The 15,576-nt window shown below is 39.2% G+C and overlaps 2 protein-coding genes across 2 annotated transcripts in view; both read left to right on the top strand.

Moving 5' to 3' along the window:
• Window positions 1-990: 990 nt before the first annotated feature.
• Window positions 991-7,468, top strand: LOC146136348 (neuronal membrane glycoprotein M6-b-like). Its single transcript, XM_083395380.1, has 7 exons — window positions 991-1,241; window positions 1,839-1,943; window positions 2,463-2,634; window positions 2,945-3,086; window positions 3,415-3,583; window positions 6,624-6,796; window positions 7,120-7,468. The coding sequence occupies exons 1-7, from the start codon at window positions 1,016-1,018 to the stop codon at window positions 7,447-7,449; spliced, it is 1,317 nt and encodes a 438-aa protein (XP_083251506.1). The 5' UTR covers window positions 991-1,015; the 3' UTR covers window positions 7,450-7,468.
• A 2,832-nt stretch (window positions 7,469-10,300) lies between these two features.
• The window catches only part of LOC146136347 (protocadherin Fat 1-like), a 68,840-nt gene continuing 63,564 nt past the window's right edge, over window positions 10,301-15,576 (top strand). The window contains exons 1-2 of the mRNA XM_083395440.1: window positions 10,301-13,671; window positions 14,010-14,605. Coding sequence (XP_083251566.1) covers window positions 10,967-13,671; window positions 14,010-14,605 — 3,301 coding nt within the window. The 5' untranslated portion in view covers window positions 10,301-10,966. The remainder of the gene's footprint in view (window positions 13,672-14,009; window positions 14,606-15,576) is intronic.

Raw genomic sequence — 15,576 nt, 5'->3', positions numbered from 1 at the left:
AATTTCTATTAAATTGGACTATAAATGTTGTTATTTCAAATAAGCGTATCTTTATTATTTTCAATACCCGGCACCTGCAGGGTTGTACTTATGCATACCCGTTATGTATTTTTTCACTAAGAATTTTGCCCCTTCACACTCTTTTTTTTTTAAGGTTTATACAATTTTTTTTTATAAGGTTTATACATTTATTGGCTGAACACAGCATTTAACTTTAGAGGCTTGACAAAATTATTGAAGTGTTTAGGCAAAAATGCTTCTCACCAGAAGACTGACAGAACTTGCCAGTCTGTCAGCTACAACATAGTGAATCTAAACAACAACATAACGATTTATATTGATAAAAGTTCCACAATACATCTTTGACGAGTTGTTTAAACTAGAGATAGACCGATATATCGGTTGATGGTATATGCTGCTATCAGGTTTACCGATATTTGGCTTCTACCGATATATCGGTATCAGTAAATCTAGGCCGATACTTAAGCACCGATATTTTAATACAAAAATATGATATAATTTTTCCTGTACAACAAACAACGTACACATTTGTTGATCAAAAAAATTTGTGTTTTAGAATTACACCAAATTAATATGCAAAATAATAGTTAAATAATAAATAAAGGTATAAAAACTGAAACGTCATCTGGATTTTATTTTCAATTAAATAAAGTTTTGAACATATCCCGGGTATATGAAAAAATCGGTATCGGGTATCGGTATCGGGTATCGGTATCGGTCTAAAAAAATAATATCGGTTTATCTCTAGTTTAAATGATTTGTTTTGTTATAAGGCATTTATTGTAACTAACTCATATCGGGACCAAGAGTCAAGAGGAGACTATTTAACCATGAGCCACTGTGGAAAAAGTGTGACAAGTGCGCCTCAAATTTTATTTGGTTAACAGATTCAACCTGATAAATTATAATTTTGTCAAAAATTTTAGGGACTTGTAATAATTAATTTTGCTTTTTACCCTGTCAGTTTTTGTAGTTTAAGCACACAAAATACAGAATGTCTGTCCATAGCCTGGACCATGAGTCCCTTGGCACTGATCGTGGATACAAAGGTTATCACATTGACCAAGAGGGTGAAGTGACGGAGTTCTATGACCACAGAGATGATGAGCCTGCAACTAGCAGTGTGGTTGCACGGCAACCACTTGTAACAAATGGTGCTGCTTCCAGCATTGTAACAACTGCCACACAAAGACAAAGAAGACCTAAAAGAAAAAGTGCAGGTATCAAAAGCAGATTTAAATCCACATAATTATGTCTTTATAATTATGATATAGTTTTACAAAGTTGTACTTTTTGCTTATAAAGCTGTTTTACATGGCAATATTTTCATACTTTGTTTATATTAACGATTTGTCAGTTTAATGCTGTGGTTCTTCAACTTTTTTCTTGCCAAGCCTATATAAAATTTGGTTGGACTTGCCCCGCAACTTTTTAACTATTTTACATCTAAATTAATTTTATAATTTGTCTGTTTCTACAAATCTTAAGGAGTAAAAGTGGTGTTAGTTTAACACATAGCCAACCTTTCTTGTTTGCCAAACTTATATATATATATACATGGTATTATAATATTAAAGTTACTTCCACTTGCATGTGTTACACTCAATTTTGAAATTGTTGGACAATATACTTCAATTTGTTATCTTTTAATTAATAAACTGTTTTTTTTATTAAAGATTATTTATTTTTTAAAGAAATATACTATTTTTTAAACTGAACATTTAATGAATTGTTGAAAACGCAATGCATTTTTAACACACTTTTTCTAAAATTGATGACAAGTTTTTTTTTTAAAAAACATTGTGTTTACTTTTTAGGTTGTTGTGACAGCTGTGTGAACATTTTGACTGTTATCGGCCGAATGCCATTTGCAACTGGATTTGCTCTGCTTTTCAGTTGGGTTGGAACAGCTATGTTTATTGGTATATAATGTAGATTCATATGTTCGTTTAAAGTGTTTTAATTCTTCTAATTTTTATTGATTTTGTGGTTAGTTAATATATAGGTAGAGAAGGCTTGTTGTAGGTTCTACTTAACATTCTATAGAAACATTTTTATAGTTTTAAACTAAGCAGGGCTTTCAAACAGTCATTGGGACACTTGTAAGAAAAAAATTGTCTTTTGTTTTGATACCTACTAGACTAAGTTGTTTTAAACAAATTATCATTAACACCAAACACTGAACGCAAAGTATTTTAGAAATTACTAACGTTTAATGCTGGTGCAACTACAAAATATTAAATTAAATAAATGCATTAAACATGGTAAAAGTCCTAAGAATCCAATATTTCGCTAAACAATTAAGGCAAATATTGGCAATATAAAAAAATACTATTTCGGGATGTGTAATTAGTTACCTAGTCTAGAGTTTGTATGAAATCTCTTTATGCTTAATGTTGGAAAAATTTTGATAATCATTTTTTAATTCTCCTTGTTTTTAGCTGGTGGTTGGACTGCTTTGGATGCCACCCTTAACTTGTTTTTACAATATGGCCCCCTTGAGGGCAACCCTGCCCGTGACCCACCTCCACGCTATATTCTAACTGGGGGAACCTATTCACAGGAGTGGGTTCTTGTTGACAGTGATGATCTTGGAAACAGAGTTCCACAAGTGTATGTCATACATTTTTCTTAGCTTTTTTATGTTAAAGTTAATTTTTATTTTATTCATTTTCTTATTTGTGTACAGATTGAAGATATTAGTTCATTTATTTTGTATTCTTTTTTTTTCTTTAGTTTTGTTAATTAATTAATTGTGCCTTATATCAGTTTGCCGAAAGTAAGGGCAAAAATTAAATAATATATATATATATATATTTCATTTTATGTTATAAACTTAAAGTAATTAGTACATGCATTTTTTGTTTGTTTTGGGGCCTAACATGTTTTGATTGCATGAACAATTTTTGTTCTTTGTTTTTAGTTTTGAATCGATCAAGTATTCATTTTATGGCATTATTCCGTTCATGCTTTTGTTTACCATTATGATAGCATGTGACAACCACCAAACATCGAAGAACATTTCTTGCAAACGCAGTAGTTCAGGGATTTGTTTCACCACGGCGGTTTGTGCATGTTTTGTGCTGACAATTTGCATGATGTGTTGTTTATTTATCTCTTATTATATTATCTAGGTCATTTTTGTGTCATAGTAAATCATTAAAACAATTGGGCTAAAGACACTTAAATATGAAAAATTGCACAAGATTATGACCTGCCTATATTAAGATGCAGTTTTTTTTTGTCTGTTTTAACAAACAATGTTTTAGGATGATTGTCAGTTTCTTGTGTTTATTTCACTGTTTTGTACAGTTCAACTGACATAGTTTTTATGCAACAATGAATTCCGTTCAGATTCATTTGATTTTAAAAATCTTGTGTTTTATGTTGCAGTTGATCTTCGGTAGTTACATGCTGATTTTAGCCTTCATTTTCTTCCTTGCTTTTACAACACTTGGTGTCTACTACTATCGAATTTCTATGCTGCGATGTTCAGATCTGACAGAGAGAGGATACACAGATGGTGTTTTTAGCTCAATTTGCATTGACCTTGTTCAATTAGGTTTGTATTCCAATTCGTTTTTCCATACATTAGGCTGTTTTCTACTTTGTGGGTTTTTTTACCAAAAAAGGACTTTTGCCAAACATATTAAGCCACAAACTAAAGATTATTAAGACATATGTGCGTTTTAATATTCTTAGGATTGCGTTAGACCAGAGGTCGGCAACCTTTAACAGGTAGCGGGCCAAACCAAACTCAGCAAGTTCTTGGCGGGCCATATTAAATTTTCACTAACAATTTTGTCATAAAAATGTGTGGCCTTTAAGAACTTTAATATAACTCTTAATCAGTAGGGCGATTTTTTTCATCTAAAAGTCAGAAATGTTGACCTATAAAATTAAAATTGACACAGTTTTGAAACTAAATTTTCTTGATTAGAAATACATTTAAACAACGTATTGTTGTACAAAACAGTGCTTCTTAATTTTTTTAGTTTTGTTTACCCCTAGCATCTATCTCCAAATGTCATTCACCCTTTTCTCATGATTGATCAAACTTTCTCGTCTATGTATAACAGCACAAAATGACTTAGGTTGTTTCGATTTTTGTTAAGATCAACTCAAGCTAAGTTTTGCCATTGAAAATCTACAATTTCCCAAGTCCAGAAATATAAAGCTACAAAAGCACAAAACACAGTCACCAAATTCTTGTACTTATACACTCAATGCAAACCAACTGTACTATTACAATAAGCAAAAAAACACACAAAAAAAACAGAAAAAAAACAGGGGGGGTTCGGACCCCCCCCCCTTTTCGGAAAGTGACATTAACGTTTATTGTTCGTTTTTGTCAGGGTTTACCTCACCGTCCGAAGCTGCGTGTTTTTTTCAGTGTAATTGGGTCACACAGTCTTGCTAATGCGAAACCAAAATCAAAGGCAAAACGCCTTTTTCGTTTCTTGTTTGATCGACCGTAAACGCAGGATATTTTTTTGTCTTTCGCCTTTCGTTATTCGTTCGGGTTGGCTGATGATCAAGTGGGTGTTCGACAATTAATAACAGTCAATCAAGCGGTCGCTGTAATTAATCGGGCCCGTTGCCTCTTTAACAAAAACTATACACGAGTCCATTTTAAATACTTTTTGAGTATTTTAACTACGTAAGTGCGAAAAATTTTAATGTTCTTTTTACGTCCGGTTTTTACGTTTTGATGCTGTCTATTGAACTAGATTAGCGCTTCTCTACCGTTGCGCCGTGGAAGGCTGCCAAGTGCCTCGCGGCCAAACGGAAAACGTATTTAAAAATATTGGACATATGTTTTTCAACATTTCTTTTATTTTTATTTTCGGCAACGTAATAAAAACTTGCAAGAAATTTTAAACAATGCCATTTCCCCCCCAAAAAAAAATCGCGCTCGCTTCGCTCGCCAGGTGTGCACTCAGTTAAAAAGGTTAAAAACACTGAACTAGATTAACTATTGAAGTGGCGTTTTTGCAGATGTTGCGCTAATATAATAACACCGGGGAAAAGCGATCTTCGTTTAGTATTTCAGGTGGCGAAAGACGTGCTTTTAATTTAGCGTAGTCCCGTAAATGGATTTACCAAAATCGATCACATATATTTCACGGACTTGTTTTCGTTTTTCTCTGAAGTTAACGATAGTACACTAAGCGGTTTCGCAGCTGGCGCCTGGCAGGAGTGTCCACGATGTACGTGTGACGTTGTGTTTTGCGTCTAAAAGTTTGCTTTTCCTGGACGTTAATTGGCTGTTTCTGATGATTTTTTTATTATTTATGACGTCATTATAATCGCTGTTTTATGACGTCATATCTGTCAATATTTTATGACGTCATTTACGTCAGACGGAAAAACGGGGAATTCCCGAAGTTGAAAATTCGGGACCCCCCCCTTTTTGGATTTCTGGATACGCCCCTGGTTCAGTAAATTTACTGCAGAGCTATCATCCATTTCTGACGGTTCACCCTTATTTACCCTTTTTGGTTGGTTCACTCCTGTGAAATTTTTTTCACCCTGGTGTGAACCATTCTCCTGTTTAGGAAACACTGGTATAAAGCACTTCATAGGTTTATGCAAAACTCAAATTGATATTTAAGCATTCCTAGCATATTATCGAATTAGAAAATTGTATAATTGCAAATCACCACCGAAAAAAGACACAACTGAACAAATACTGTTCAATACTATTCCAAATCAAATACACAACTATATAAAGCAAACACAATGTTCGAGCTGAACCTAATGGTATAATAGCTGCGTCCTGTAGTTACATCTACCGACTCGTGTATACCATATATTGCTCTAATAATATAATACCGTTAAAATGTTATTGAATGTTATTCAAAACTAATCTTATCATATAAACTGAACAAAAATTTCCAAAGGTTGTTTAATACAGTTTTTAATAATTATCATATTTTTGACAAATTTTGACCTAACATGTAAATTTTGACAAAAGTTTGACTTTTTTTGCCAAGTCAAAAATTATCGCCCCATTAACCAGGCGCGCACCTAAATGTTTGATCCAGTTGACGAGTCTATAGTCTGTCTTTAGTAATAGTACAACAGGAAGCAACGCGCGCAGCGCGAAAAAAATGCGTTAGTTTGGTGTAAATTGGCAAACCTTTTAATTTACCAGGAGACGTGACGCACTTGGCACACACAATATAAATTATGAACATATTTGTTATACTCTTTTTGTTAATGTTTGTCAGAAAAGAATACATCAGCGAATTAATTTGGAAAAAATTGTATTTTAGAGGGTTTAATGCTATGAAAAATTTCCTACTTATAGTTCTCATGCGCACGTAACCTTTGGTCTGAGGAGACTCCATCAAAACTGAAATATAATTCGAAGTCAAATTCGCGCGGGGCGCAAGAAGTTTTGTGCATTTTCGTACAGATAAAACAGTTAAAAATATGTGGCATGGCCTTGTGTACAGTTTGTAAAAGAGTTTGCGAGCCGGATGATTTTCACTAGAGGGCCGGATACGGCCCGCGGGCCATAGGTTGCCGACCTCTGCATTAGACTGTAGCTATTCAGTGCTTACAATCATCACAAAACACGCTTTTCTGTGCAACAGGGCTTATTATGTTTCAAAACACGGCCGATGAAGGTTTTGGGAAGATTTGCGGTCCGGGTGACAGCAGCATGAAATCGTACGGCCGACTGGATCAATATTGTGACAACTATTATTACGTTTACCAGCTTTCTTTGGTATGCTTCGCTGGTTGCCTTCTTATCATCATTTCAATGGTAAGTATTTAGTATTAAAAATATTACGACTCGCTCGTCTCTGAGCCTGTGTAGCTCAGTTGGGAGACCGACGGTCCCGTTAAGGCTGTACGTCGTGAGCTCGCACCTCACTGCAGGCTAGCAATGGATTTTCCGTGTACTGTATTACCAAACAATGTTTTAATGAATGCGCGGTTCACCCATATTTTCCATTGTGTTTTTAATTCCTTAAATCTGACAGTTATTGTTTTTTGTTAATAGTATTTGCGCCGACGCCTATATTATTCCGGGCACCTCTTGTTTTTACGTTAACAAAGCTGACATGCTAGTTTCGTTTGTTGCAGATGAACTTCCTCATGATTCTGACCGCGAACTACAACACACTGACCAAGAAACGTTACCGCGTCGCAACTAAAACTAGCACAGGCGCCCCTTCAATGGCCGCCACCTCCCGCTTCAACACCCCAGCCCCGCCCCCGCCCCACGTCCGCAGTGTGGCCAGCGCAAGTGTGGGCCCGCCACCCTACGTAGTAACACCCACTCGGGAGCGCTACCGAGACCGTAGGTCATCCAAGGACATCGAGCTGGACTACATCATCGATGACGCAAGTAGCTTTGATAGAAGGCGCGAAGTGGACAGTCACATGGGAGTAGATTATTACTATAGACGCTAAGTGAGATCGCGGACTTAAACTCCTGACTCCTGCAAGAAGTATCGATGGCCGAGTTCAATGCTTTGTGAGGACTTGAGCACGAAGTTACTTTTTTCTACTAACTGTTACACGTGTATGTTGATTTCTCGAACAACATCTTGTTTGTCAGTTGGTAAAAACTGCATACGATTTACTGCTTTTTGGCACGCCTTTTTAACGTTTTTATTATAAAATGTTAACTTGCTTTTTATACGTTAAATGTATTTGAAACTTTGTTTTAATGCTTTTTTATGAAGATTTTCCTAGTTTAAGTTTAAAAAAAGCACGGCCTCTTATATGTTGCTGTGGATAATTTACATCCACTCCGCATAAAATCTTGTGTTAAACTTCCGACCACGCTATCTTTTCATTATATGCCAATTTAAATATTAAAAAAATGGTCTATAGAGCATAACGTTTTTACCATGTAATCTGATTTACACCCATGCTTTTAAAGTTCTGAACTTACTTCGTTTATAATGACATGCATATTACTGTTCTTTCTGGACTCGTTGATCAAGCCTCTTTTTGATAAATATGTATATTGTTCAAATATTATGAAAAAAAAAACTTGCAACAATCTTGCCACTATAGTTCGTTTTTTTGGTTTCTCTCGTGTCTTCTTTTTTGATGGAAACACATTGCAGTTAATACCATAATTGTAAACATACTTGGTTTAAACAGAATTAATAATATTTGTGATTCTCCGTTTTACTTAAGTCTTAATATTGGAAAAATATTCGGTAGAATTTGTGTTAGTGTGTGCGTTACCTTTTCTTTACAACTATTGTCGATTGGCTGATTTTATTCATTGTAGATTATTATATAACACTATTTTGTCGACTGATATTAGTTGCCTCTGTTTCACAATTACACAAATATACTACGTTGAATTCCGTTTTTGCCTTGTTTAGTAGATGAAATAAAACATAGATACTTACTGGATGTTTCTTTTTAGGTTATTCAATATTATGATGCGATTCCGCAGTTTAAAGGTCCCGATCCGAAAATATATCATGTGTCGCTTTTAACTGCTATAAAAATATATTTTGTTATATTTTTAAGTCTCTGTTGTGTATGTTAGCCAACGTACACACAGAATATAAAGTGTATAAAGATTACCTAAGTCGATATTGTTTTTTAATTAGTTATGCCACAAACGAGAGACTTATTGCGAGATATATTTATCATACGAAAAAATCACGTTGTGGTTGTCTGCTGCACGTCTGGCGAAATTACATTCATCCTCCAGATTTTGTTATTTTATCGTCTTCAGGAAAAATCTTTCCCGTCACTGATCTTAAGGTTTTGTAAAACGACATGCACTTACTGTAATTTATCGCTGCTTTGACGAAAATATTACCTAATAAGATCAAAACCCTGCTTCACAAGCTAGGCTTTATATGCAAACAATATCCAATTTTAATGTGGAATGTTTCTGGAAAATCCATAGAGAGCAACTGTGCACACAAAACACGGTGAATGTAGACATAGGCGCCACCACGGGGAGGGGGCGGGATTATTATTTTTTAACAGCGTAATATTTAAATTAGATTATGTGTATATATTCATATAGACCCCTCTGGATTATTTTCTGCGGGCGCCTATGAATTTAGAGGTTGGTCAGTTCACACAATAACGTGGTGAAAAAAGAAAAGAACCAGCGTAGTTTCGTACTATCTATGGGTGATTCGCTGGTCACCTAAATTTATTTGAACTCGGGTGTATTACTTACCATGTAAATGTTTTTACAGGCACTTAATTTTAACCGCCGGTTTGTCAGTATTTTCGAGTTATGTATCAACAGTTAAACTGTTCGGTCGCACAACAACTAAATGGCCCGAAGGTAGCTATCACGCAGGAGGCATCATTGTCTCCTAATTATCGACACGACTTTGCATAAGTGGTAATTAGAGTCAAGCCGTCACGGAATGTGAGTTCTGTGTGAAGCAATGCTTCTACAGTTTTGAACAGTTTCGTTCTCTGAAAATCCTAAGTGGAACTTAGTCAAGTTAAATGTGGATTCTGGTTCGCTGCCAAGCATCCGTTACGTTTTCATACGATGGAGTCCTCTTTACTTACATTGATAAAATAACAAAATTAAACGTCACTTAGACGTCGTTCTATTTCTCAAATATTTGGCACAATATAAAAAGTAGGAATAAAATAAAATTAGTAACGCATTTTGTTTCCCACAATATTTACCATAAAAACTTGCAAAACTCAAAAAAAAATGGTGCTTTGTCAAACAACTTGAATAAAATAAAGCATTTTACAAGAAAGTCAAATCAATATCTTGTCATTTGAATCGTGAGTCAAGAAACTCGTGAGTTTTACTTTAAACATTCAATCTGCGGATTTAGGTCTCAAAACACTGAATAGTAGCAGCAAATAAAGATCATAAAATTGCGTGCTGCTATTAAAAACAAATAGGTAACAACAGTCAATTACAAATTGGTACTCTGTTTCTGTATCCTTGTGATTGTTTAACTTTAAAACAATATAGTTTACGTTTAAAACGAAAATCCTTAAAGATAAATAATCCGCTAGATGCTGCTATCCCACCAAGTTGGTCACGCGTGAATAAGCTCACCGATGCGGGCCATTTCGAGCGGTGATTTCAAGAGAAAAAATCCCAGTGCGTTTTCGGATAGTTGTCGGAGTCAAACGGCGAGAAGGCAAGTGGGCTTTGTTGTAGCTGTCAAGTAGGTGCTAGCGTATACGCTCTGACCGAGTTTAGTGTGCTGCCTGTTTAACACAGCATTTCGGTTACAGTATGAATGTTTTAGCAATAGGTTTTTCAAAGTTAGGTCCGAGTCTATAGCTTTAAAGGTAATATTAAGGGCGGCAATGCATATCGTTTTTTTGCGGGGTTATGAATGTCAATATCCCGCAAAATCGCAGTGTGTAGCTAATGATGTAAAATGCAGGGTAGTAATGGTTTTGAAACAGAACAAATGAAGTACACGTGTTTTCCGCTTAGTTATTACAAAATAATTTTACAGTGCTTTAGTTCTGTGGTTAATTAGATTCCTGTTTTGCTATCCTTGTTTTTCATCATGAAATTTAATCAGGGTTAACCATATGAAGTCCATTTTCCGCCGGCCTAACACCATACTATCTACAAAATTGGGTTGGAGGCGTTCTAACAATTATACGCAACCTTGTAAAAGCGCTGTAGATTTAGTAATGTAAATCAAGTCCGGTATAACACAGACATAAAAAGGGCACGCATGTATTTTCAGCCCGCAAGCCCTGTTCTGTATTAGGGAATTAGTTATGATCACAGTTTAAGCAAATGTATACACAAGGCGTGTATTTACAGATAAGTGTAACAGGACATTTACAGTAATGTAAGCATACATATCGTTGTAAAGAAACTGGTAAAAGTTGAATACTGAATGATAACGGTTGTACAAAACCCTGGAGACAGTTACTATTAGCATGCCAGCGGCATTGGATTTACTCAAGGATTCAACTAAAGTGCTACACAATTGCCATGTTGATGCCGGGTCGTGGTCTAATTGCCATTCTGTTGCTTTGGACTTTGCTTGCAGTTACAAACGGTTTCGAGGCAGTTTCTACCACGGGCAAAGGTGAATTTGCGTTCACAAACGCATTGTACTATGGCACGGTGCAAGAAAAATCAGCAGTCACAACTGCTGTCGAAAGCAGTAAAATGATGGGCATGTGGCGGTCGCAGTATACTGAAGGCGTTCGGTTCAGCGTGATTGACGATGGATCGACATTCAGTGCCCAACGCAAAGAAATGGGTGACTTCATTTTCCTGGATTTGCTGTCAAAGTCGTTGTCTTCTGATCGAACTGTTCGCGTTCGAGCGCTGTCGCGGGATTCCGCCAATGAAACGTTTTGCACCGTGGTTGTGAAAGTACGTGATATCAACGATTTTCAGCCTTTATTTCCGCCCGTGCCTTACGACGTAACGATTCCCGAGGACACACCGATTGGCAAGGTCATTGCCAATATCAGAGCCACCGATTCGGACACGGACCCGCAGAACAAACGCTTCTACTACAGCTTCCCAGACTTCAACAAAAACTTCGCGATTCACCCGACTACGGGCGACGTCATACTGACCGCCCCGGTGCAACGTCGCACTCAAATAACGCATTCGATGCGCGTCCGGGCGACCGACAGGAAGGCCGCTCTGTCCAACACTGCTCGGCCGAAAGAAACCACGCTCTCGGTGACCGTTACCACTGTTAATAAGCACGCTCCTAAAGTCATAATTCACAAGCAGTTGTCTCCGTACGATGCCAGCAAGTCGACGGACGACCAACGTTTGCTTCCCAACAGTCACGTCTATGCTATTCTAGACGTAAGTGATCCAGATTTGGGCGAGCACGGCGAAATCGAAGTGCCGCGGATCATTCGCAGTGATCAAGACGGTCTGTTCGTGGTCCTTCCCGGAAAAACAGTCAACGAGTTCCTCCTAGTGCTTAGCGAGCAGCCACCAGCAGTCAGCAGTAATATTAACGTGACTTTAAAGGTTTCCGATCGTGGAAAGCCGCCAAAAAGCACGATCGTCACTGTCGAGGTGAAGTTATATGACATGAGAGCGCTGGTGCCCCACTTCCTCAGCAACCCCGTTAATATGAGTATAAGTGAGGCCAGTCCCGCCCATAGTCAAGTTGGTTTCGTTGAGGCTACAACTCGAGACCGGCGTTATCAGCCCAAGTTGCTTTACGCAATTACTTCAGGAAACGGCGGGGGCTTGTTCCGAATCGACGGCGCTACCTCGCTCATCACCATCGCGAGGCGACTGAACCGTTCCGTAGCTGCTGAGCACGTTTTAACTGTTCGCGCAATTAACACCAACATTGTAAACGGCGACCTGCGCAACTCCACAAGGGTGATCATAAACGTGCAAGACGCTAACAACAACGACCCCGAATTCACATCTAGCTCGTACAGCGTGAACCTGCCCGAGACCACGCGGGTCGGGTCGGCTGTGATACGCGTTCAAGCCGTCGACAAGGACTTCGGAAAGAACGGCAGCGTGTTGTACAAGATTGTCCAGCCTTCACCCGGCCTTCCTTTTGAGATAGACTCCTTTAGTGGTCAAATCACGACTACGACGCTCTTAGATCACGACACTATGGGAAGCAATAAGGTTTACGACGTTCGCGTGCGCGCCTTCGACTGCGGCTCGCCCTTCACTCGGAAAAGCGACGCACATGTGTACGTTACTGTGACGAACGTGAACGACAACCCACCTATGTTCCGCGAAAGCTCATGCTCCATCGCCGTTCCCAAGACGACCGCGCGTGGTTCTAAAATCGCGGGACTCGGCGCCTTTGACATCGACGTAAACCCGGTCGAGTGTCAGCTGGTGGACGGTGCCAGGGGTAAGTTTAAAATCGAACCTGGCATTTGCATGATCACGCTGGAAAGGAGCCTTTCGCGCCTTGCCGTCGGCACCAAGTTTCCGCTCCGCATTACGGCCACCGACGGGCACCATACGTCATCGCCCATCGAAATCAACATCACTGTGACATCGGGCGGAAACATAGTGAAAAAGTGCACCGAGACCGGACTGCTGCAGGCCCACGAAAATAGCCTAGCTGAGCAGCTGTTGCTTCGTTCTACGCCTGCCGAAAGCACCAACGTTAACCGCACGTCCCAAATACCAAACGACTTTAGGCCGATGGTGGTATCCAGCGACGCGCTGCTGCATATTCGAGTTCAAGAGGACGCTCCACTAGGATCCACTGTTTTTCAAGTCAACGCAACCGACCTGGACACGGGCTTCAACGGAAAGATGTGGTACGCAATCACGAGTGGCAACGCGGGGAGCTCCTTCTCGATCGATCCTCAAACAGGAGAGGTTACGATTCTGCGAGCTTTAGACCGCGAAGCGCGTTCCTCCTACGATCTGACGATAGCGGTTTCCGACATGGGCTCGCCGCCGAAGGCCACCTCGGTTCCCGCAAATATTTTTGTAACGGATGTGAACGATAACGCGCCGCGTTTTGACGGGAGTCGGTATGAGTTCACTATCCCTGAAAGTGCCCCGGTTGGCTTCACGATTAAACGCCCCATCTACGCGACTGATCGTGACGAGGGTCCGAACGCGGTAGTTCGTTATTCCATTAGCGATGGAACCAACTTCGCGATCGACCCCACCTCCGGCTACATCCGCCTTACAAAAACATTGGATTGGGAAATAAAACCCGAATACAGGTGAGGTTGATGCATTTGCCAAACAACCCGCATGCTTTCTGTTTTTGTAAAAGTGCGCGTTTTTGTTGGCGTATTAGCGTGTCAAAACGTATTAAATGGGAGTGACCCTCTAAGGATAGTAATACAAGTGTGCTATTTCTGAGTTAACTAGATTTAAAAGAACGCACTTGTCAATACCGAGGTAGACTGGTAACCCATGTCCTGAAGGAGTGAACGTTGTTTCTAATGTGGTTTACCGTCCACAGGATAGCTATAGACTTTTTAGTTGCATCGCCTGGTAGTGCTAAACTCTCACATTAGCGCCGTTCTAGTTATTCAACAGTAATTTCTGCTTTCAGACTGACAGTTACGGCAAAAGATGGCGGCTCCCCGCCTCTCAGCTCCTTAGTGCCAGTGACGATCCATGTACAGGACTCGAACGACAACCAGCCCAAGTTCCTCAAGTCGATCTATCGCATTCGCTTGGCCGAGGATCTCCCCACCGGCACGGTTGTCTTCTGGTTGCGCGCCAGCGACCTTGACACAGGCGCGAACGCGCGCTTGCACTATTCGCTTACCGGTGGAAACAGGAACAAGCGGAGCTCCGTCGAGCAATTTACGGTCGACCCTCTCACAGGTGCCGTTCGGTTGGCGCGCAAGCTCCGCTACAGTGCACAGAGCCGCTACAACATCACGGCAAACGTGCGTGAAAACTTTTCTTACTTCTCTGTGTGCTATCTCGAGGTCGAAGTGCTGCCGGAGAATCGCAACCTGAACGCGCCTTACTTCGAAGAGCCTCGCGTGCAATTTACCGTCAGGGAGAACTTGGAGGCGAACGATAGAGTCGGTACCGTTTCTGCAGTCGACCTGGACCTCAACGACCCAGAGCGGGATGTTGGATATTACATCACCGACGGAACTGGCATGGGATTTTTCAGGATCGATCATGAAACAGGTGGGTTGAATCTTTATTTAGTTTTGCGTTTAAGTCACGATGGAATTATGCGAAGCTCTAACATAAGTATTTTGCTTATGCCACTAGTTTTTTTAAAAGTATACAACTATACATCCTTTAAATTCTTCGTAATGTTAACGACAGAAGCGTTAATCCAAGATTTATCTCTTCACACCATATTTATGACATGGAAATGTTAGGAGAGTCGCCTTTTGACCTGCGTGATTAGGGGCAATCATTTAATTTTGAGATATCGACGCAGATAGGTCTCTGCTTCGGTCGTTTTTAGAGCAAAGGCCATATCCAAAAGGCGTTCTAGAGAGATCCGATTATAATCCTCCAACTCCTCTTTTGGCCTATTTGAAAATAGCCCTAAAATCGACAAAGAAAGTTTTTTGTTTATATTAACGAATTCAGCGCATACCCTTGCCTCACCTATGTTAATATGATACGACTGTTCATTATTTCCCATGGACGATCAAAATTATATGCGTAACTTAAACTAGCGTTATACTAGATCGTTGCTATTATGGAAAGGTTTTTACGTTCTGAGGCCATATGCCACCACATGTGTTTTTATATAAGACATTTATGATGATAAAAAGTAGTTTGTGTAATCAAATTTTAGTCGTTCTGTTTATATGAAACTATATTGCTAATTATGCTTAACGGTGGTTGGCCATTTTTACAGCTTGTGCTGCCTATAAGTGGGTAATTGCACTGCTTTTTGAAGTGTAATGCTTAACGAATCCTAACAGCTTTGTCTCTTATAGGAGTCTTTCCAATAAGTATAGGCTCCGTTAAAAGGTGCCTAGCGTATAAGCTAATAGGTTTCAAGTATCCTGATCTATACTGTTTTCTCCTGTCCCTTAGGCGCGTTTCTTTCCATCGAATAGCACGTAGTTTATTTTCCCCAATTCGTCAATAGAAACCATAACTGTGTAACCTACCAGGCTTGTCTTTGTGTCTTC

This window comes from Ascidiella aspersa, chromosome 8 (assembly GCF_963924565.1).
Source record: "Ascidiella aspersa chromosome 8, kaAscAspe10.2, whole genome shotgun sequence".
NCBI lineage: Eukaryota > Metazoa > Chordata > Ascidiacea > Phlebobranchia > Ascidiidae > Ascidiella > Ascidiella aspersa.
This window is presented reverse-complemented; position numbering and strand designations above follow the sequence as displayed.